This window comes from Aphis gossypii, chromosome 1, assembly GCF_020184175.1.
Source record: "Aphis gossypii isolate Hap1 chromosome 1, ASM2018417v2, whole genome shotgun sequence".
Taxonomy (NCBI): domain Eukaryota; kingdom Metazoa; phylum Arthropoda; class Insecta; order Hemiptera; family Aphididae; genus Aphis; species Aphis gossypii.
Window position 1 is genome coordinate 37,822,522 of NC_065530.1, and position 26,236 is coordinate 37,848,757.

At 27.2% G+C, this 26,236-nt stretch overlaps 2 protein-coding genes across 5 annotated transcripts in view; one reads left to right on the forward strand and one right to left on the reverse strand.

The window, feature by feature from the left end:
* Positions 1-6,303: 6,303 nt before the first annotated feature.
* Positions 6,304-14,445, reverse strand: LOC114120247 (uncharacterized). Of its 2 annotated transcripts, none has more exons than XM_027982104.2 (3): positions 14,284-14,445; positions 8,309-8,415; positions 6,304-6,977 (listed from the first exon to the last, which is right to left on the reverse strand). In XM_027982104.2, the coding sequence occupies exons 2-3, from the start codon at positions 8,342-8,344 to the stop codon at positions 6,645-6,647; spliced, it is 369 nt and encodes a 122-aa protein (XP_027837905.1). In that variant the 5' UTR covers positions 8,345-8,415; positions 14,284-14,445; the 3' UTR covers positions 6,304-6,644. The 2 variants fall into 2 exon arrangements, with proteins under 2 accessions (XP_027837905.1, XP_027837904.1); XM_027982103.2 differs by having other exon boundaries at positions 14,292-14,444.
* A 2,060-nt stretch (positions 14,446-16,505) lies between these two features.
* LOC114120224 (fibrillin-1-like) overlaps positions 16,506-26,236 on the forward strand; it is a 39,132-nt gene continuing 29,401 nt past the window's right edge. For 2 of the 3 annotated variants that reach the window (XM_050206095.1, XM_050206099.1), the window contains exon 1: positions 16,508-17,356. In XM_050206095.1, the coding sequence (XP_050062052.1) occupies positions 17,220-17,356 (137 nt within the window). In that variant the 5' untranslated portion in view covers positions 16,508-17,219. Of the gene's footprint in view, positions 17,357-26,236 lie in introns of all 3 variants that reach the window. The other variant, XM_050206114.1, reaches the window with a different exon arrangement.

The following is a 26,236-nucleotide window of genomic DNA, read 5'->3' on the forward strand; positions in this document are numbered from 1 at the left end:
TTCATTGATTTGTGTTCACGTTCATACATATTTTCTTGTATTTTCAGACGGAAAGTGTGTTATGCGTGTCTCATCATACCTATGTCACATAATTTTTTTTTACAAAAAAAAACTAAAAAATATATTATTGAAAATTGGTAGTTTGTACAGTCATCTGGTCTATAGACTGGATATGACAGTGAGCAAATAACTAAATATTGTGAGTTTCTCATCATTTTTAAAAAAATAATGATGACTGTAGGCTGTTGTATGATAGATAAATAATACAGGAAAATAATTTAATATTACATTTGCCGTTTGTAATACAACATAAGGGTTGTAGGTAATGACAATTTCCTCTAAGGTAACTGTATATTTCTTTTTAGTATATCGGTAGATCAAGTGTACTGTAGTGTACATGCTGCATGTATACCAAATCATCAGTGACGCTATTACGTTATAATACTACAAATAAAGTAGGTAGTTCGTTATATTCTCGATCACGGTTGATGTTATCGAATATGAACGTGTGTACATTTTTTTCTACTCAAATCGTGCTCATTATTTTTTGTATACGTTTTAAGATTACACTATGTGGTTCTTGAAAAAAAAAATTCGATGTATAAGTTGAGTCCAGCTGTAACTGCCGTGGTCTATACTAATTTTGGGTGCATCGTATAACATAATAATGATTTATTATAAATTATAATATTGTTTTTGGTTCACTGCACGTCACGCGCTTATAATAATATTAAATATATTATATACCAATAAGTGTTTTCCATTGACGGTAAAATCAGCCTCGTCTGTGCCTGGATTTCGCGCGTAAAATCTAAACCTTCTTCCTTGAATAGGTTAGGTTTACGCGACTCGGAAACGTTCGCGAGACCGTCGACGTCGCGTTTTAAAAAGGTCTGGTTTTGTGTTCGGTAACCCATTCGAATCAGATTTATTAGACTGCTGCAGGTCGTTTGCAGCTTGACATTAACGCTACACAGACGGGTCGTATTGTGTAATAAATTATGTGCACGTCATCGGGTGTCGAACATATTATTACATTATTAAGTCTCTTGTGGATATCTCGTATATACGAGCAATTTAAGTGTATAACGGGCGGGGGCCGGATTAGCTAATGATGGTTTTTCGGCAATTAAAAACATACCGAATTACAGCGTGCAATCATAATGATATCATGTGCCCGAACAAAACTGACTTACACATCGCACACAACGGCCATTGATTGTGTGCGTGTGTGACTGTGCTATAGCTGCACCACCAACGCCTTTATCGACAATTTTCGCGTTCGACTGTCGAGCGGTGTCGCGGCTGTGGAGATCGTTGACCTATTCTCGCATAATATAATTGTATAATATTCTGATACATATTCTTTAAAGATTTTTCGGTCGACTGGAGTTGCCGCTGAAAAGCGTTTAAAACGTCGGCGGCGGTAGTATAAACTGTTGCGGTGACATTTTGCTTTTTATATATTAAAATAAAATTAAATATCGCCTTAACTGCGGAATCACCCCACGGGTAATAATGCATTATAGATGCGGGTGTATACTGTTTATATATACACGCAGTTATTAAACGCTGTCGGGTTTATGTAAAGACAAAGTAATACGATGACGTATAATGTAAATAATCCAATTAAAACGATCTGAACCATTAACCAAGTAAATAGCTATGGTTGTTGTTTTTAGCTCTTTTTGTTTAATTAAAAAAAAAAAATTAATTAAACCATATTTTTCAATATTATAATCAGCACGACAACCGGACGACATAATATAATTTGTCCTTATGCATCGTTATGAATTTTCCAGTTTTCTCGGAAAACTTTCATTGTCCTTATTATTCTCAATTAATATATACCTACATTAACCTATTTATCATTTCACTATGTTAGTATAATAATATATAGTAAAAATGTTTCAATAATTATTCGTCAGATATAGACAAAATATTAATCATTAGTGACATTTTAGATCACAGTTGATACCATACTAAATCACGAAGCCCTTACTTAAATATTTTTGTAATGACAATTGCGGTTTGAAGTTTGATTTAGATTTCAGTAATTATTTTAATTATTTTTGACACGTGCACCTTTGTGAAAGCTTCGGTTTCTTATAAACTTCTTCGTCGATTAAAATGTTTATCCAAATCCTTGAATAAAATAAAAATTTTACAACAATTAAAACGCCTTTAGTGATTTTTGTTTTGTTCATCTCTCCCACGTAAAAAAATCGTGTACTTCTAAATTAATATAAATCGTAAATATATTAATAATGTAAAACCAGATTTCCTTTTATCGCACATCAAACTATATAGGCTTGAACGTATCCATGGTTTTGACGTATGCATATTAAAGCGGTCGTTGTTTCTCTGTGCGCGAGTAACCGTTTGCACTATGGTCGTTTGATCCTATACCACGTGCTATTGATTTCAATCGTTTTGGCCGTGTACGGTTCATTTGAATTATCAAATTAATCATCATTACGGAGTGGAAATTTTCACGCACTCACACCCACGCATTTGAAACCTGTCAGTCTCGAAGGAATTTGCGTGGGAAGCTCTTAATACTTAGAAAAAAATCTCTATATATATAATAATAATAATATGTATTGTATACATTTAATAAGATTCTCTAGTACATATACAACCTTACCCCTCGGTCATACTCAAACATACTCATAAATATTAGAGAATATATTTTATTTATTTTTACTTTTTACTCAAACGCGTTTTATCATAATATCATGGTTGCCTAATACATATAGGTAACATTCGATCGTTCGACTTCGTATACGTTATACGTAGGTAATGAATATTGCAGTGTAGTACGTTTATATGAGATTAGTGTTTGAGTTATTGATGAAACTGAATGAAGTAATATTTACCATGAGAATTCCTCTCATTGAGGTACCTAATGGAATCCATAATATATTATAAACTAAATTACTACCCGTAGTATTTAATAACATTTAATAAAATCGGAGTCAATATTATAGTATTTACATTATTATAAGAATGTAAGTAGTAAATACTCTTCATAATAGTAGGTACCACTTAAACAATAAAATATAAATAATATAATACCACAGAGCTATCACTTTATAATTACTTATTAGTTATTACTGTAATACCATATTAATTTTTCTACTGATATTAAGTGATGGTATTAAAATATATAAGTACAATATATACTTCTCGATCAGAACATCTCTTGTAATTGTCGGTGTTTCGTCAATGATTTTTCACTACATAAATTCTAATATTCATACAAAATTCAAACATATATATTGTAAATTATCATTATTATTCTATCAAATTAATTTTTTAGTATATACTACCCTCTAGTGTAAAAAAGAGGAATACTTTAATTTTTATAAAAGTGCGATTGATTGGATTATTATTTGAATTTAATCAATATGAGACTGTACAATAGAAATTCAACAGTTTTAAAAATAATATTAAAAATCGAAATTCCACGAAAAAATTTAATGTAAATATTTAATTAAACGCCCACGTACGGTGTCAAAACGGCATAATATTTAGAGTAGGTACTTTGTGGTGAATAAGAAGTTAATAAGTCATTCAAATTAAAATTACCGAAAGTTCTTAACCCCGTGATTTTTAATTATCTTTACATAATATAATATTATGTTCAACAACGTGATGATGACGTGTAAGAAGTGTGTTAACATCTAAAACAAAGTACTGGAATAAAGGTTTATTTTAGATAGACATTGTTGGTCCACTCTATATAACGTTTTTACGACGAAGCGTTTGGATATTTATTAGGGGGATTCACGTAATCAAAATTATTGTATTATCCGATACATATATTTTTTTTAATTTTAATAAATATAATATATTATTACTATGCATAACTTTTAATTAAAATTCTGATTTATATTTTAACTGTAATAGTTATTACTATTAACGTCTTAAATCAATCTTAACATGTTGTTAGAAATAACATGATGTGTTGACGTGTTGTCTTTGTCATGTTAGTGACGTTTTGAAAAATGCACATAATATTGTGTGTGTGTGTACATAATATATAATACATAGATAGACGAAAATTAAATATTATTCTATAAATTTTCTTTAACTTTAATAGGTCTACAGGTAAATAATTATAATACGAGAGATCGGATGAATGCTAGGTATTAGGTATACGAGTAGGTAAAGGTAGGCAGCTACGATGAATATATAATTTCATAGTATTTGAACACATATTATTTATGCAACATATTCAGTTACTAGTTTATGAAGCATACCTGTATTGAGCCCTAAAATTTTTTTTATAAGGAAGTGTATAACAAATAACATAATAATATTTTATACAGAAAATCAATAACAAAATATAAAATGTATGTATAATTAAGTATATAAAACATAAAACCTGTAAAATAAATTTGCAGTAAAATGACATAGCTGGTAGGTATTTTATGCAATATATTAAATTATTTGTTTTTTTATCTGCTTTGTTATTGGAAAACAATACCTACCTAATATTATGACTTACATTTCGTGGTAGATAACTTAAAGTTAGCTCAACTATTAGAAACAGAATAAATATCGAGTAACGAATATATCAAAAACATTATTGAATGTTCTTATATTCTGTTTTCTATGTAATCTCGTTTTAAGGATCTATCATATAAAGTTTAGTTATAATACTATTAACTTCATAGATAGGTATTACTGTATTAGTTAAAATATTACTGTTAATTTAAAAGGGTGTATGTAAGTAACATTAAAAACAGAAATCTTAAAAAAAAACATGTCCATCGTTTAGAATTAATAAATTTACATTATGTTTTATCCTAGTCTTTGTAATTAAAAAAAAAAAAATACTGCAGCTTAAATAAAATGCTGTTTTGTCTTAGTTATATCACTTAACACTACATATTTTTAACATATTAAATAATCTATTGTATGAATGTATTTCCTTTTTGAATAGTCACTATATCTAGTGGCTAACGTGTACAATTTAAATTCAATTCTATAATGAAAAACGATTCTTAATGAAGAAAGTTATCGAAAAACTATTTAAATAATAGTATTTATATATTGATTTATGTTTGTATCTTTTTTTCAGTTTTTCCTGATTATTATAAAAGGTGCTAAGAATTTTCAATTTTGACCTATTAATATAAAAAAACACATATAATTGTGAAATAAATATATATTAATAAACATACTCAGAATCAAATACTATCACATACTCAAAGATAAATTTATATTTTTAATAAGAATCTCATGACTTAAAATAGTGTTCTATTTCATAAAGAATAGTATTATTTCATATATTTTATCGGTGTTTAATCAATTATTTTCTTTTAAAAATTTACATTGTTTAAAAGTTTTAGTTATGAAATTAAAATAAAATGTCAAAACCACACTAATTTTCAGAACAACAAAATTAATTATTTTTTGAAATATATTTTAAATAGGTCGTATATGTAGAAAAGTTTTGAAAATTGACATACATAAATTAATTTTAGGTAGTTTGAAAATAAAAAAGTATTAATTTAAGATGAAACATGAATTATTTAAATGACTCAAAATGATTGAAGTTTTAGCTTTATATCATCATGAATTATTATTAAAATATAATAATATTGCATGAATACTCTAGAGTATATTATGAGCTGATATTGTTTTGAACATCGAATGCATTGTTTTAATTTTATGAAAAAAATAAATTTATAATTAAATAAGAATAGATTTTTAACGTAAAAAGTAGATTGCGTATTAAATACCTACTGTAAACTAATTTATTAAAACTATATTTACAGTTTATTTTATTTTATATTATTTATTTAATTTTTAGCAAGTACATGTTTAGGAATTCTAAATGTAGAATGGGACTTGTATTCAATTTTTTCAGGAATTATAAAAATATTATAAACTAAGTTAAGTGTAAAACAAATTTGGATTATAAATGCGCATTTTAAAATATTTTCTATTAAATAATAGAAATATATATATATATATTTATATATTACATTATTATTATTATATAATCTTCCGTCCGATGGAACTTTACGGTGAATTACGTAGTATAATTGAAACTCCATGATATTACTGTGCATATTATTATTAGTAGCGCCGTTGGGCGCACGCTACATATAATTTTAGTTATTGTCTGTGGTATGTTCTTGACGATCCTTACCTACATATTTTTTTTTTTTAAACAACAGAGGCCACGGAGACATATGTGAAGTAGATAATAGAATTTGTTACAGAATGTGTTCATGTATGGTATTCAGCTCGGTTTGATGTTCGTTTGTCAAATAATATGAATAATAATTAAAATAACATATTATTATTATATTGCAATAATGACAGTTTGATGATATTTAAAATACATAATAATAAGGATAGGAAAATCTTGCTATATGCTTTTGCGATTTATTAAACCGTTTGTAATGTATGTTGTATATCTATATAGTTTCGTTTTAGGAAGAATATTAAAACCATTCGTTGGTCAATCAGATGGTTACATAATACATAATACGATGGAAGGGTACAATATAATATTAGACTAACGTGTGGAAGTTTTTTGTTTATATAATATGTTTCTGATAGTACTCATGCACTATTTTAGTAGCCCCGAAGTTTTTTTTTCGAGACGTCTAGCTCATACCGGGCTATCGACCCATCCGACTGCAATGCCGTTCCAGTTCGACTAAAATTGCAGTCCTCGTACTTTCGACCTTTGCCGACCGTGGTAGCCGTTCGTAAACAATCCAAACGTGTCGCTCCGAACCTTCGACTTGGTGGTAATGCGTCTCATCCACCATGTACACACTTCGTCGGGTGCCAAATCCCCGGTGATGTACTTTGAAAATTGAGTTCTTTTTCATGATCAAAGCGGGTGCATCGACCGCATCCAACGGATGGCCCGCTAACGTTGTCAGTCCAAGGAAAGCCGAAAGGGTTGCATCCCCTGCCGACGGCGGTATCTCCACGATATAGATCATCTATTTAATACATATCGCATATTAATTTACATAGGATATACATCTAGGAGCATGTGCATTGTGCATAGTGTGTGCCTGGGATATTAATTTACAATGTTGTTTATTTAGATTATTATATATATATTATAATAAATATAATATTATTATAATATTCATTGCGTTAAGGCATTAGGCATTTCGCTCTGTCCATTTCATACATTGCGTCCAGACATATTATATTATAATATATAATATAGTTAGTATTATATTATTATATAAAAGTGTTAACGTGGTTGCAGGTGACAATTAAATACAGTTGATTTTAATGTATACTCTTTAAAAAAAATATTAGTTATAGCACAAAAAATATCATATCTGTAGACAATCAGTTTAGTATTCAGGTTTTTACAATGAATAATGCAGCAATTTCGCATGATTTTAAACGTTTTTTTTTTTTTTAAAGCGCAAAGATTGCCCCAAAGCGTAAAGATTTAATGTGTTTTAAAAAAAAAATTAAACACTGTTAAGAAATTATAATAAGAAAACTATATTCTATAAATATTTGGTCGCATGGATTATAATATTATCTATCTGAATAAATCTAAACGTTCAATGCGAATTTCGTGATTTGGTAAAAATTATATACTATAATTATAAAAGTGTGTTTGATAAAATTGTATAGTAAAGTTTTGAATTAACTACATATTAAGTTTTAATTTATAATATAGTTAGTCACGTTGAGGTCTAATAAGACACGAAATGTTACTAAACATTTGCAAGTCTAAAATATACAGTAACGTTTATTGTTTTATGTTTTTATAGATTGGTATATTTAATTTTATTATGTTCAATTTGTAAAAATTATAAAATTATGAGTATACCTTCAAACTCAATTTTTGAAATTATTCAATAATTAGTAAATATTTATCAACATTTTTGGTCTTAAAACTAATATTTTGGCACGAAAAATGCATAAATAACGTAACAACAAAACATTTCCTCTTTACGATTCATTATTATTTATTACTTTATTCTTAATTTTACAACCTGACTTCCAACACGTTAGATAATTAAAAATTAATTTATTCGATTTCAATTTTATTCGATGTATCAAAGTTATTGGAGTGTTCAGTTGGTAATTTCACATATTTATACTCAACAGTAATTCACGCTTTGGGGACCTGTCTCATTGTAAAAACTACTCATGTGTACGGATGATATCTATTCATAAGGGAATTATTGAAAATGGTATAAGGTGAGTTATTTGTCACTACATTGCTGTGACAAATGATCATCAAAAAATATATAATTTGGAAAACAGTATTAATTGCTATAAGTGCATTTGATCAAACCTCTTCTTCTAGATTCATATCACTTAAATCGTTCATAATTCTTTGTTCTTATTAAAGCGTGATTTTAAGTTCTGAGGAATAATTACGATGATTGCGTCTTGATTTTACTGAAATAAAATATTCTACAATTATTATTCTAGTAGGTGTATTATCGTATTTATCGCATAAAATGTTTACCGAGTAAAAAAAAAAAATCAATAAATACACTGAAAAATCTATAGATTATTGTATCAATTAATGAGAACAATTCTATGTAATAACCGAAAAGCAATTGTACACTTATATTTTTTAATTTTTTACATAATATTTAAAATATTTGCATATTACACTCGATAGTTGATTGTAATACAATTCATTAGATAAATGAAGCATGTATAATAAATTAATAACATAATACTAAGTACTGACAATGGAATATTCAAGATAAACATGTTCACTTGAACCGTGTTGATTCAATCTTAAATTAATATTATTGTACTCTTACAATTCTGTTTGAAATGTAGAATGATAATTAATCAGATATAATCTTTGTGTAGGTCTTGGGATTTATGTCTTTTCACCTACTTTGTCAATTTTATCTTTCAAGTCATTAGGTCACCCGTCTAAAACAACCCTCGTTAGTGTTATAAATTGACATACCTATATTATATTTATTATTTATAGTATAATATACACTTGCCATAGTTGATATTATTAATACGTTAATTTTAATCTACTCTTGAAATTCAAACAACCATTATGATATTAATATTTATTATCTATTAATTGTATTATTAGAACTACATCAAAGAGTAATTTAAATCGTACACAATAAATTTGTCTGAATCCACTTGTTTGATCTACCCCGTAAGATAATTATTTCAGAAACAGACATTTTCACCAATAATAATTAGGTTGTCATCGGATATTATACCATTAATCAAAATATGCTATAACTTCCCGTCTCGATAATATAATATGGTCATTGACACCAAGGATTGACGTGAATATGTTCTATTCTCGAATAATATACTTCGCTAATATAATTATCATAAAAAATAAAAATAAAAATAGTATTCATTAGATTTTAAATTTGCGTTATTAAAATAATTAATATTTAATACCTACAGCTTTATTTATAATATATTTTTATTTTACGGGAAATTGGTTACAAAATATTGCTAAAAACGTATCACTAAAGATGTAGTTCTTACGCTTAGTTTCAGACTGCATATTACACACATACAAGTTGTATGTGTGTAGTATGTAAAACGCGATTTTTACTAGAATTTACAACCAAAGTGGTAATATTATCAAGACACTTGAATAAGACATTTTAATATTTTAAATTTCAGTGGATTTAGTGAATTTTATTCTTAAAATTAATATAGCCGTGTGTAGTATTTTAAATTATATATATTTATAGAATTGTTTACATCGAAAGTGTGGAACTACAAAAACATGACACGAATGTCCCTAGTGATGTGTTTTTTATTCAACTGATAAAAAAAAAATTAATTTTAAAAATTAATTAAAATCAGATAAATATAGACAAAGTAAATAAAAGTACATAATAAGTATTCACTCGTGTAAATATACTACAAAAAAATAATGATTTCCTATTATACATGTTTGTTGTCTTGTTGTCGTCACCTGTCCATGTCTACGTATTTATTTGTATAAAGCTGTCAATAAATATTTATTTATATTTCGATTGAGTTGACGCATACCATTTTTTTAATTCTATCTTTCTCTATGTATTTGTGTTGGTATTGAACTGTAAAATGATTATTGTTTTATGCTTTTATGCTTTGATCATATTAAATGTTTGTTTATAATCTTAAGTTTTATGATAGCAGTATTTGATAGGCATATTTTCTATTTGTTATTTGAATACAACATGGTAGTATGAAATACATGCAATAGCATTGTGTTAAAACAGTTTAAACATTTAAAAATTAAATCAAAAAGCACCATAGGTACTTAAACAAAACATTTATTCAGTATTTCATTACTTAGGTGTAAATTGTTATACTTATTTTCTGTTTGGAAATATTATTTTCAAATCATTCATATTTTTTAAGTTCATAATAATTAATAAGTTAAGTCATAGGTATAAACGTATTCTCATTATGTTTTATACTTATTCATGGAAAACTTTAAATCTTTAATCTTGTTCATAATTTAAACAATGTAATATCAAATGCGTACCTATCAGTTGTTGTTTTTTCAGCTATTAAAGTTATTGTAAAAGACATTTTAATTTTGTCAATTAAAAATTTTATTAAATCATTATTGTGTTTAGTATATTAAATATCATAAACCTTAGTAAATATTACTGCGAAAATCGGGAATGTCATTATAATCTTGAAACTATTTTGATCTATGTATTTTCACAAAAACAAAAATGAACGAAAGTTTGCCATATTATATATTACATAGAGAGAAATTGTGATGAAATTATATTGAGTACCTACATGAATTTCAAAATCATATAAAGGTACTTAAATATTTATTGTTAAATGATAAATTATATTTTGTTCATATTATTGCAGAAAATAAAAATTTCTAAAAAATGATATATAAATATCAAAATAATTTTAGTTATTAATTGTTAATTTATATAATAATATTATAGGTACTATATTTATATTTATATTATTAATTGTTAATTTTAGTTATTTAATGTTTTAGTATACTAACATATTTTACAAACAATTAGGATAGACCAATAATTATAATTGCATGCAATAAAGCTCATATAATTAAATAATAAATATTTTTTTTGTTTATTAGTGAATTGTAGGTACTTAAAATTTAAATAAAACTAGATTTACTACAATATGATGCATACACAATACATATTATATTCAAAAATGTTGTAATTTATTTATAATAATATACAATAATCTGTATTCATTATTTTTAGATTAGGTATCTAAACAATTTTCTCAAAACTATCGTTTTCAATATTTATAATGCGATGTAGTAATAGAACATAAAATATTTTAAATATAATTGCTCACTTTATATATTTCTACCAAATTTTTATTTAAAGTTTAAACTTCGTTGCTCCATTTAATATAGTTTTGCTCACACTTAAAAAAAAATAAATGTTATAAAAAATGAATTAAAATGATAATAATATACTTAAACATACATTGTTTCATTTTTTTTTTTTGTTCTTGACTAGTTTTAAGTTTTATGTATTTAATGTTAATGAATAATATTATAATAATTTTATTTTTCTTTAGTTATTAAAGAAAAACAAGATTAAAAATGTTTGTTTACATTTATTACATTTGATTCTACAATATATAACTATATAATACCTATAAATAGACGTGTTCTTGTTCAATGATAATAGTGCATGTGGAATGTAGATTTTAAAGTTGAACTAATATTTGATGATTGAAATATTCAAGTTATATCGACACAAAATTTAGTTTTATTTATATAGAACGAATAATATACTGTATTATTGTATTTTAATTTCCAGTGCATTATTCAACATCAATGGTTAATTCAATTAAAATATTAATAATGTTGATGTGTCTTTATTAGTTAATAATAATTTAAATGTGAATATAAAATGCAACACTAATCGAAATTCATAGTAATAAAATATATGTTAATCAAATTTATAAATAAAAAATCTTATCCAATATTGTGTATAAATATTTGATTAGTAAAATACGATAATTAGTCAATAGCGTTGTGAATGTACATGATAATAGTAATATGTAGTATTATGTCCGTGCTAACTTGTTTTGCCCTGGCATACTTCCGATTCGTAAGAGATCAAAGGCTAGTGGGCCATCGGTGTTATGATAAATTATAATAGTTCCATGGGCATACATTCAAAGTGTGATATCATAATCGCGGAAACAATATTAAAGTGTATGCTGAACATTTATACAAGCAATCAAAAATAAAAACAGTTTTCACAAAATACTGTATCCTGTTTTGTACGAATATTACAACCGATAGGTATTATATTATTGTGAAGTTAGAAATTAAATAAGGAAGTCTACGTCATATCCTTTAAGTTTATAAACTGCTAAAAGAAATAAATTGTCTAAAAGGACTAGAATTAGTACTTTTCAATGCTCTAAGTCGTCATCATTCTTTTTACGGATGTTAGTATAAACATTACATCCATATAGCTAACTATTATATTTATATTCTTTTAAAAAGATTACTTTGTTTATGAATGTACTTCAGAAATTTCAATTTATTTGCTGTTTCAGAATATAAATTAACATTTACATTATTTAGATCATATTTTAATATTAAAAATATTAATTTTTAATTTTGCTACTTAAATATTTTTATTTTTATTTTTTACTATTATATTTATTTACAGGTGTATACAATTATTATTTACAGCTTTATTTTATTAAAACTTTTAAGTTAAACAAAAGTGTTAGATCTATGTTGGAATTCTAAGAGTATATATTAAAATAATATACATGCCCGATTGAAACTTTTTTTTGTATAGATTTTTATAATTTATATAATATATTGTATATGGATAATAATTTATCAAAATGGTTTATTAAATCTGTTATAAAAAGGAGTATCACCTTTTAAAATAGTTTTCAATTTTCCAAGCATATTGAATATTTTAATTTTAAATCAAAAAATAATAATAATATTCATAATACTAATGAATCTTGTGCAATGCAAATCGTTATAAATAAATTTGAACGTAATTTTATTCCGACGAATCGTTTTTATTTTGAAATAAAGTCAAGTGTTAAAATTATGAAAATCATATTTTAAAATGTATTTTTAGTGTTTTAAATAAAGGATTTTATTTAAATTTAATCATAAAATACGTTTTTAGGAAACTACTAAAATGAGTTGTTCATTGTGTCCTACTTTTGTAATCTGTTAATGTTAAACGCTGTTTAAGTGATGCGTGGCGCATAACGAATATATTAATTATGAAAATATTATTATAATTCTTCATTCAATTTTCAGTTTATCATATTTTATACTACAAAATGAACTCCAAAACATTACGTTAAAATTTGTTATTTAAGAATTCAAAGAAATTTTACATAATATAAAATCTGGAATCTGAATTCGAAATTGTTTTTATTATTTCACAACATAAAAATTCAAAATGTATCTATAATATTATTATACTAGAACTTAAATATTTTTATGATAAATACAATAAATATATTATAATATGTATGTTCTAAAAACTATTTAATTTTTATACCTATTGACAAATTTGTGCTTAGAAAAAATGTATGGTTTTACTAACTCTGATGCGAACTGCCATAGGTTCACAAAAAAAAAAAAAAAACAATATACTAATAACATAGTCAAACATACGTATGGTTGGAATTTATTTTACCTACATCATACTTAATAGTAATTATTAGTTTATTTAATTAGCACAAAAATAAATATAGACAATTTTTATTTTTGTGGTGAGCATAACTTTTTCAAATTATTTCAAAGGAAAATAACATATATTGTACCTACTATTATCAAATGTAATATGCATGTTGTATTAATTTTAATTTAAAATTATATTGACTTTGATATGTCTACTGTAGTGATGCAGAGTATAGGCAATGCGCCTACGGCAGGGTTAATTAAATTTAATCAATAGTAATTACCTATATTTAATTGATGCTCAAATACTCAAGTGTTATAAACGAGTACAAAATTTTGTGTTCATTGCATTATATACTTAACGATAATATTAAATATTCTATGATAATACAATTTAAACAAAGAATATAATAATATTACATATTATAGTTAAATCAGCATTATCTATACGTAGTTAAAAGAAAAACTGACCAAACATTTAATCATGATAAAAATTATAGTGGTTTCATGTAACGAATAATGATTAAGTTTTTCGCATCGTTAATTTATGCAAACAAAAACAAACATTTAGATGATTCAACTTTTAATAGATTTTTTAAATGTTTTATTATTCGATTAATATAAATAATTATTTGCCATACTTTCTCACCGTTATATTAAAAGTTTTATTTGTGTTCTGCTCCAAATTTACTTGGGTGTAACGATCTTACTAAAATTTTTTTTAAAAAATCATCTATTATACATTTTTGCGCAGTATTAACTATTCCAACGTAATTCATATAACACCGCATTAATTTGGTATCTATAGTTTTTACTTCAATTGTTTTGCCCAGCAACAAACCAAATAGACACATGTTTTTATTTGAATTAAAATGTACCTATTTTAATGTATTATTATATTCAAATCATTAGTATTTTGAAGTATGTTTTAGTAATTATATGCATATTATGCAGACTGCAGGCAATTGTGAATGCACCCAATTCGGGTGTGTACCTATAGAGAAAGGTATCGAATTGGTAACTTTAAGTGAACTATAGGTATTTTAATTAGTCTCTTCAATATTTTTATCTTATTTGTGTTTTATCAAATAATATCCTACCAAAATACTTTTGCATACCAAAAAACTTATAGAACATTGTTTTTGCATTCATTAAAAATAATACATAATATACATAATATAAATGATGATATTATATACAGGGTGATTTACTATAAGACGTTCATACAAATTTTTTCCTTTTATTTAAAATACGATTTTGGGAATTTTTAGCTAATCTAATATTATTATACGAGTAGTTGTAGTAGGTATACTTAAAGACCACACTTAAATAAAGTGTGAATAATAGATCAGAAAATATAAATATTAGATGATTTCGAATTCTTAAATTATTTATGATATTGAGATAATAAAAACTTGTTTTCAAATGTTAACTATCTTATATATTCGAATAAATGTATAATAAAAGGATGACAAAATTTTGGGTAATGTTGCAATTGGATAATTGCTGTTTATATTATATACATCTGCATATTGTATATCATTATAAATTATAATCAATGATAATAATATGTTGTTTGTATTTATTCCAAAATCGTCAATTTTCTTAGGTCATTGCGTCGTCTGCAAGTAAAATATATTATAAATTATAACATGTGAATTATGTCACCTGTATAGGTATCTTTCACACGTCTTATTAGCCATTATTCAGAATTTGAATTAATAATTAATGATATGTCCTCCACGAGCTGTGTAAGAACTTATTTTGTCAGCAATTTGTAATATTATTTGTATTTCTCAATTTGCCGGAAGTTGCTGAGAATACGAGATTTTCGTAGCTTAAACCCAGTAAAGCGTGTATACCTACTTGTTATGATGTTGCGGGGGACGAAAAAGAGACGCACCGTATAGTATACCTTTGCGCGTCGTATCCAGATATCTATACGACCTGTACAATGTACAAGACATATTAATTAGTCATTACTATTTATTAAAGTTAGTCTGCTACTGATACTAATTATTAAACTTTAATATTTTTATTATTATTAATATTAGCCTTACGCACGTGCGACGAGACGTGTCAGACGGTTCACGGTGGAGGCTGAGGTGACGTGTTGAACTATAAATACAATATTATTCGTATGTATACATATTATTATAGTACAGTATACAGGGTGGTCTTTTTAACACACAGCATTAATAATTATTGTTGTTTATTTTAATGTATTCGCTCACAAACTAATAATCGAATCGCATTATTATGTAAGTTATAAGTGTTAGTATAATAATACAAATTGTATTTTCGAATATATAATTTTGTAATGGCTGTTACAGTTACCTAATGATAAGTCTGTACAGTCTGTATAGGACTACTAACTGTTTGATTTTCCGCATTCGGAAAAGTTTTTTTGTTTTGTTTTGTTGATTTACTACAGGTATATCCTGGAATCTAAATGAGGTATTTACATGGTTTTTATAGTTAGGATAGTTATGTCACACTATCAAATCGTTCGATATTATAATGCGTTTATGCGCAATAGCTTCGGAATAGTATATTATTAGGTATCGAAAACGATAAGTCTTAAAAACGATAAAAATATACGATTTAGTACCCGGTCAATGTGATTTCTATTAATAAATTACATTTATAGGTAAATTTAAAAGCAAATATCGCGCCTACAAAAAAATACATCACCCTGTATACGGTAAAACGCAGAACCGCGTGTGTGCGTATATAGAACTCGGCGTTATAACCGGTGGTGGTCGCGTTTCCCGCACACGATCGTACCGGGTGGGATGTGATTGTATTAGTATGAGTGTGTGTGTGTGTTAGCGTATCATAGACGTGTTAGGCCGTCGTGTATCAATGTGGCCATATCAGTGTCGGGCAGCGCGCACGCTGCACCATACCGATCAGCCGAGTTCAGTCGGTTCGAATTGTAACGCGGGCGATTCGTGCGGATCGATATTAAAACTGCGTTATTGTCGGACATAATATTTTTTTTTTCTTTTGTCGTACGGGACCGGACGAAGGAGAGAGACGTCGAAAACCGTTTAATCGATATATTTTCCGACAGTTTATTACGACATAGGTATACATAATAATATTATAGTCTCGTGCGTATTTCTTCTGTCTAGCAGTCGCGATCCACAACCGTGAGACCTGTTGAACGGCAGAGACGAATCGTATTCCTGTACTACGTCTGTACACGTCGAAATATTACTCATAATATATAATATACGGCGCGGAAATCAAACTCGACACAACGGAAACGACACTATGAAGACTCAGCTGACTGGCGGTCGCCGGGTCAGTCGTTGATCGTTTCGCCGCGTGACTGCGTGTACCTATATTGTAATCATACGCGTAATAATAATATTATTATTGATCGAAGAACAATAATTTGCGGAAATCGCATCCGGAAATAACGATAATAAAAGTATATAAGTGGTAACGATTCCGAAGTGATATTCGCAATCTGTGGTGTGTGTGTGTGTGTTTGCTGCAGCAGTGCAGCTCGGAAGCGAATCGTATCCGTGCGCCGCCCGGACCAGCAGAAGTCTAGCGACTCGTCGGAATGACCGCGCAAACCGCCCGACTCGTGGCGACCGCGTGCTGCGTACTGGCCGTGGCCGTGTTTGCGGCCGCACAACCACCAGCCATCAACAGCGCCGACCCGGGAACCGATTCGGCTCGCCTAACTCCGGTCGGAGGGTAAGTTTCACTTGGTCTTCACCGCTACCGACCCTTAAAAAATCACCCTTACTCATACGCAGCACCCACCCCTAGTGTCTTTTGTGTGTGCGTCTTTACGATTTTACCGACGTATACTCTTTCGTCCGTAAAATGAGTATAATATTATATAATGCACCCGAGACGCGTAATAATAATACAATATACGAGTTTAGCGAGTACGAGAGCGACTTGTCTTTTTAACATTTTTTTTTTGCGTCAATTTCACGGGTAAAGTAAGAATACACACGATAACAACGGTCTCGCGTACTCGTTTTATATTTTATAAGAGCTCATAGTGTACAAAACATAGATAATAATTTGATTAAAGTTCACCCCACACTGCAAATGAAAGGGTCTACTTGAATATTTATACATAGAGAGAGAGAGAGAGAGAGAGATAGTTATAGTGATCTGTCGTCGAATTTTGGTACTATGAGATCGACCAAATTACTGATTCCAAGCCTTTTCATTATAGTATGAACGTATTACGTGCTTGTTTTTTTACTACAATATAACCGTGTTTACTTTTATTTTTACTTAAAGCGAGATTAAGAACAGCTCATTTTTTCTATCAAACTTTATGTTATAAAGGTGTAGTACATACGCTTACTTTGATGGCGTACCTATATATATAATATATATATATATTGCTTTTTATAAAAACAACAACACTTAATTATAACTATTGGTAGTTTATAACTTTTTTAATTTTACAATATTTTTTTAGTGAAATAAAACAAAAAAAATATGATTACAAATTATTATAACTTAATATCATGTTCGATCGTAGTTTGTATACTGTAGTAACTAAAGTAACTGAAAAATAATGCATTTAAAAGTATACAAATATACTTTGGAAGACTGTTGATGTCATAGTTTATAATTTTTGAGTTTTTAAATCATATTTAATAATTTTTATTGCATATAATTTTGAAATAATTTTACTGTGTATATTAATTATTAATTAATGTTTCAAATTTTCCTAGTTGTCATAGTATTAAGCTAATATCAATGTAAATAATATAGACACTTGTATTTATTTTTAATAATATATAATTTTTTTTGTTATGTAGGTAATAGGCATGGTTAATGTAGTTGTTTTATTATTTTATTTAAAATAAAACATTTTACCACATTATAGTATTAAGTTCGTACAACCATAGATCTCATAGTATACATAACTTCATAAGTATATAAGTGATGTTTTAGGTAAAATTTGTTTTCAAATGAATAATAATATAAATAATAATATACTATAGTCTATAAGTAAAATGTATTAGATACCATTTGTTATAAGTAATTGTAAACATTTTTATTGGTATTTTCATTAGATGATAAATATTGTGCGATTTTTTTAGTTTCTCACGTACGAAATCGAAATGCATTAATAACTGTAAGCTACATTTGTTGACAGGCCTTAACGCCTTGTGTACTTAAGTTTTTTTCCAGAAAATTTCAAAAGTGTTTTTAGAGGGGCGTCATAGATTATTTAATTAATTATTCATTTCACGTAGTGTATCTTTATTTGTATTGCCATTGGATTAGGTACAACGTATTTTTTTCAATTTGTACAAGATTGTTGTAATTTTTACTCGAAAGTTTCATAATGTTCATGTGCATTTCACAATAGACACACACAGAACATATATAATATATCTAAATATTATTAAAAGTAGTGAGTTTCGCTCTTGTACAACGTATATGAATAATGACAAATTATTTTGACACATTCTAGTCGTATTTTGGTTGGCATTAGCTTAGTGTTGAATGACATCTCGGTAATAAGTATTTTTTGACAACGAAAGTCAAAGAAAATATGCATACCTTCACTATACAACGTAAACCTTCTACAAGACCATATTATGAAAGCTATTTTTTCTGGAAATTCTTAACGATGTTTAATTGTTCGATCGTTATTACAATAATAATAATAATATTTTTATACATAATTTACGTTCGATTAAAATAATTAAATCGTTTTCGACGCTACTGTGGAATTATATAAAATTATTAGACATGTACTTTAATCATATAACTCTTTACGGTTCTAATTATTATACACTGTACGATATCATACTAATTTGTTATTTTAATGTCTGAAACAATGTTAATGACTGATGTGGCGCGTGGCAATGACAGAGTGGGAATGAGTGCGAAATGCAAAAATTTAAGTGATGTAACAGACGGGAAAAGTATCATACAATTATTTCTGTAAATTAAAGTGTCAGGGATCAACTAATAAGTGTCGAGTATTCGTCTGGTTAGTAAAATGAAAAATATTATTTATTAGAGTTCATAAGTGTTTGATCGTATAAAGATTTTTGAAAGAAATCACTTAAATTTTGATACTGCAGCAGCGAGTGTCTTATATTACATCCGTACGTAATAATATTTTGTTATTTATCGCGTAAACAAACTTAACATGTTTAACTTTCTTTGAATCTGTCGTGTCTAGATAAATTTTATTTATAATTGTTTTTCTGATGTACGCGGGAATGTATATTAACGATCCAACGGGCTTCAGCAAGATAATTAATATGAGCTGTATCCACTGGCTTCATATTTACCTAACATATTTATATTTTTACCGATAAAAATAAATAGGTATAATACATTTAACCGTTACGTTTATCAACTAGTTCAAAAATCAATCTTGTGTATAATATATATTCTTAACGCTCGCTGAAAACATTAGTCCTGCGTTCCTGCCTCCTCAGAGCCGTATATATATATATTATTATATAATATAAGCTCGGGAGTGTTCAAAAGCAGTTTCCTCACATGTGTCATACAATATTCTAACAAATATTATAAACTTACCATGAAATCCACTTGAACTCATTTCATATAAATCATCCGAAATATTCCGGTTCACTTAACAAGCGCGTAAAGCTTTATGACGTTTAATATGTTTATGTGTATCAACCGTCACCCCTCAGGGTCCACGCTTAACCGGAGAGTAGAAAATAAGGCGTTTATAAATACAATTACTATATTATAATATTATATTCCGCGTATATACACGTGCGTTAATGTCATTATTCTCGTTACGGGTCGATATAAAATTGTGTTTTTATTTTTTAATCAATCCTCTTGTCTGCCAGGTGAAATTATTTATTTATTCGTATATATAGTGCATGCCAATATTAACAACATTGTACACTATATTATATATACTACATACTATATTATATTATACACTGTTATTAAACGAACGACGATCGAACGATCGTACTTTTATGTATCAATGTATGCATTTTATAATAAAAATTCCAAACGGTTTATATTATATTGCCACGTGCAGTTTTAATGTCACAATATATAGTCACATTAAAAGGTGTTATAGGTGAGTTCATATTGCGTACACAAATACGCTATTATAGTATATGTGTTCAGACATAGTATATATTTACCTATAAATCCTCAACATCATTATTATTATTTTTTTCTACAGTTTTCAATTCATTGAAAGTAAGTAGAATATTTAAATGATCAAAATACCTATCATAGATTTTGAATTGGTTGTGTTGACACATTATAATAATTGCATTACGTCATTATATGGTATAATGATTTTTATATTGTTTCAATTTATTAAATACCATTTCAATTGGATTTTTATAGTTATACGATTATATGTGACTGTATATTTTATGTGTAGGTGTTTACATTTTTATAAAGTGGTTTAAACTTATGTAAATTAATTTTTAATGCGCATTGCGCATCATATAATAATCAAAGTAATCGAAAAAATGTCGTTCTTTTTTGTGCACAAAGACATCATTTTAATTTAATTTCCCATTTTCCACTTACGCTGTTTATAATAGTATGTACACACACACAAAGTCACAAGTATTGTGTAGCGAGTGTCTTATGAATATAATATTATGTTCGGTACACATGCAGTGTGTTCATAAATAAAAAGCGCAATCGAACGATTAATAATTGTTTAAGACACTGCACGTGAAACGCTATACACCTTATTATCCGATGCGTATCAGTCGATAGGACATGTATGCACAAAGTATAAACCCTATGCAAACGATCTATCTAGCGCCCCAAAATCTATACCTTGAGGCGTGGGGGCGTTCGATGTGTGTATATATTATTATGGATAAAATTAATTTTCCATCGTGATCTCTGATAAATTCGTACGATTCGTCCGTATTACTTTCACACGGAAATCACGACTGTGTCCTACGCGCACATAATAATATAACAATATATAATATGACCGGACAAATATTATTTTCCATAATAATAAACAAACATGCTTCTCCACGTGTCTCCTGCCGGTCAAAACACTTTTCGATATTATATTTGACAATAATAGCGTTCAATTCTAGTAAACGATTATAATATATTATAATGGTACGGATGAAGTGTGCACTCTACAAAGAGCGCCGTCATGAATATCATCGTCGTATACGGTATTATTATATACTGTTCACGTGTACATAATAATATTGTGATCGTTATGTATTTTATTTTACTCACCCGCGTAATAATGTTATAATATACTGCTAGGTAGGTACTTACTCATCGTAAACGAAGTAGCGGTCGTCCGAACGGAATACAATAATGTAGTGACGTCAAAAAAACAAAATACATATTATTACATTTTTTAATTTAATAACACTTAAAAGAGGCCACTTTACGAAATCCAACGCACAAATTATAATACAGATGTCCGTCTCCCGATAATCTTCGTCGCGTCCCACGCCCGTTTACGTAATATTATTGTAATATCATCGCGGTCCGGCGGAACATGTGTGTTTTACGATAATAGATTTTTCGAAAAAAAAAAAGTCATAATATCATACTAAAGCGGCGTTATTTTTTTTTTTTATTTTATTATATTTTTTATATACACGTCCGTTTAAACCTAATCATACGGCGCGATGCTGCAAACGCGTTACCAATAACGTTACATAGATACGACTTGAAAATGCGTGTACGGCGTATATTATACGGCATGCCTCTCCAGTCTCCACATAATGCACGACAAATATAACGACGTTTGGTATCGTTGATATAATTTTTTCGAACACGGTTTCAAAAAGGCTATTTACGCTGCTATTTATTACACCGTTATTACACGGCGTTTTTAAACACATCTCCGTGGTTAATACCTATCGATATAAACTCGAAACGAAATAGTTTTAAAAGTTTATTTTCGCGATTCTCGTTGTAAGAAGTTTTTGATTCGCATTGATTTGTTATATTGTATCCGCTTTTGTTATCATCACTTATCAATTATCCATAGACCTATTAACTTAATAGGTCTATGCAATTATCATATAACTATCCAAACAGTCAAATACAAGTTTTGTAAAAGATTATATACATATAAAAATAAGTTCGGTATGCGGACGAAAGATACGCCACTGCACAATTTGTTCACTAAATTTCTGATAAAAATATAAAATTATCTATTTTACAAATTTTTTCCTCTACAGATGAAATGTTAATATTGAAGTTATACTATATATTTATTTGTTCCTATGAAATTTGAATTTTGTTGGAAAATGTTTAACTCTTAAGTGTCAGTAAGTTTAAAAATAAATTAAGCAAAATACAAAGTTCACTGATTCCCATAAATTCTCGGACACGATTTAAATTGATTAGTGGATATTATTATTAATTGGTGATAAATTACAAAAGTTTATAAATTTTAAATTTTAGTACGACCTATTTTAACAATTTTTCTCTTAAATTTACTAATTATTTAGTTTATTATATTATATTATTTTATTTATCTAAAATTAATTTTTACTATAAGCTAAAATAAATTAATAAATTTACAATGTTCTTATTAATATAATCTAATATCTTCTAAAAAAACAAATATTTAATAGGTATTTAAATTTCTATTTAACACGTTAAAAACTCTATTGGAATAAGCACTTTATTATAAAATTTTACTATATTTGATATACTTAATACTGATCTCGAAGAGATTTTTCATAAGTATACAAAAACAAATTTCAAAACAAAAAAAAATCATTGTTTAATTTGTGATTTATTAAAAGTCTTTTAAAGAAGTTTTTTTTAAGTTTCAATTCAATTAGAGATCAGAATGGATAACATTTTAAAAATGAATTATGTTACTATATAACCCCAAGACGTCAAACGACAAGCGAAAATATGACCTACGGTCACAACTATCGCACTTTTGGTGGACAATCGAATGGGTCGTAATGCATACAAATATAATAATATTTTTATAAAAACAAAATAGCAACTTTATTTTATTCCGGATGTGATATGTTATTATACTTTCATCTATGTGAGCGGACATAAATCATAATATCTTCTCGATCAGACTCGTTATCTTCAGAATTAAAGAACTGATTACCCACCTATATTATAGTACTATACTATTTTTATTTTTCAATTGAATTTTATGATAGTTATAATATTCAATCTAATGCATTTTAGATTCAATAGAGTCAGAATGAATACGTTAATGCTAAATCAACAGAGTCATTATCTGAAATCATTTTGTTCGCTATGCATTGATTATTAGTTACTGTTAATGTGATACTACAAATCCAAGTTTGTTGTCTATTTTGCCACAATTTTTAAAATCAATTTAAATTTATTATTTGCAAATAATATCTAATACCAGAACTAAATCGATTTTATAAACTATTTATTTAAAGTAGGTAACATAAATTATATTTTTTATAGGTCGCCTTTGCTATAATAATTATATTTTTTGAGTGTATGATAAGGCAATAAGTAATAAATATAATATAAAAGTGAACCCAAAAATATATTGGTGTTTTAATTTAGTATTATTTTTATAATCATATCAAATCACCCTTAATATGACCACTATAATGAATATCATACACGTAATAAATTATCTGTATTCCACTTATATATCACAGTGCAGAACCATATTTTCATTTCACCTATGTGAGTCCGTCCAATTAGGTTTGGGTTTCATCCAACGATATATAGACTTATAGAATATTATAATGATGGTCTTTTATAATATTATTATTACTATATAGTATATTGGTTAAGTATTTATTCAGTCCTCTTAAAAAATATAATACAAAAACACACGTTCGTCTGTCCCGCCAGCGTGTGATGTATACCTACCCTCTACCTACACGTTCGTGAGTCGTACGATGTGTCGATGTATATTTTAACGTTTTTTAGTATGATACAATGCAATATAATAATATGCAGTATATAATGTTTATATAATTCGTCGCGATGTACTTACGTCCCACGCAATTCACTATCGATAGACCTGTCGTATGTATCACGTTATTATCGTTATATATCTATGTTTATGGAATTCATAAATGGGCTTACACTCCAATTAAAATATAATTAGTATGCAATAATTCATATCATTTAAAAACCACTAAATATAAAAGGCATAAAATAAATATCAGTATAATTCAACAAAATTAAATTATGTACCTCCTTATCTATAAGTACTTGAAACTTTTATACATTTTGGTAACTATGGTAATAAAAAATTATTTTTAATAATAATAATGGATTTGAGTATCATTATTATTTTAATCATCATTGTTATATTATATTATCTAATTTTATTACTCGTATTATAATTTATAAGTAAATTAGACATTAAGTTGGTAGTAATTAAAAATAATATTCAAATAATTCAACACCTTCTAAATTATATAAAGTTTTCCTTCATATTTAAATTTAATAATTCTGATGTTAATTAATCTTTGGGTTATTTTTACGCTAACATACCTAAAAATTGGATTTCATGCAGTTTCAATTTTATTTTAAGGTGATATTCATCTGTACTTTATATTAGTGATCCATATTCTAAATTGATAGAAAATTTATTTTGTGCTTAATGGTTATAACAGTAACTGGAAACTTACCCAACATAATAGAATATCTTAAATCTTAATATAGTAATTATCAAATAAATGCAATCATCCTTTGTATATTGTTGAAATGATGTGTTTTTAAATATAATACAAATATATTTACTCGTACTGGAATATTCGAATGTAAAATCATATACTTAAGTATTTATAAAAATAATAGGTTTTAACAATAGACTAATGTCAAAATAGTGTTTAAAAAAATGTCAATTTTTAAAAGAAAACATTTCTTTTTTTAAAACAACATTTAAATGAATTTAATAATATGAAAAATTAAAATTTTTTTTATCAAATTAAAACAAAATAATATACATTGTATTAATATTTGACAAAGTTATCTACCCCTTAAAGCTTTAAAAGGTAGGGAGTTACAAAAATGTATGATTAAACTAGCTATCACCCGCATGTTCTGTCCTGTGAATAGTTGTTTGCAAATAAATTATAGGGCTGTTTTTTGTTTTATTGTTATTTCGATCATACATTGCTATAAAATGGACGTACCTTATACCTACGCAAAATAATAATAGTTTAAAATGTTTATAAATTCTCATAAATATACTTATAGATAATAAAAACAGTTTTTTTCTCACGTTAATACCATTATTCTTACACCCGAGAAATACATTATATAATAATATTAAACGTCTTGAATAACAACAATAATGATTATTAAACAACAACATTGGGCATCCTGTGGGGTTTCACATTAAACAGCCAATCACCGCACTACTGACTTACTATACTACTTTTCTATTGGTTATTATTATTGGATGCGTTTTAATTTATATTAGCTATTCGAGTCCCGAGATTAAGTACTTCGGTCGTAGTTAAAACGCAGTGATCTATACTCCAATTCAAGACCCGCAGGACTGTTCAAAGCACCGAGCCCTTGTCCCATTTCATATTTGTAGACAATAATAATTGATTCATCGTCGATTCTATATAAGCATTCTGAGGTGGGTCGTGGGTG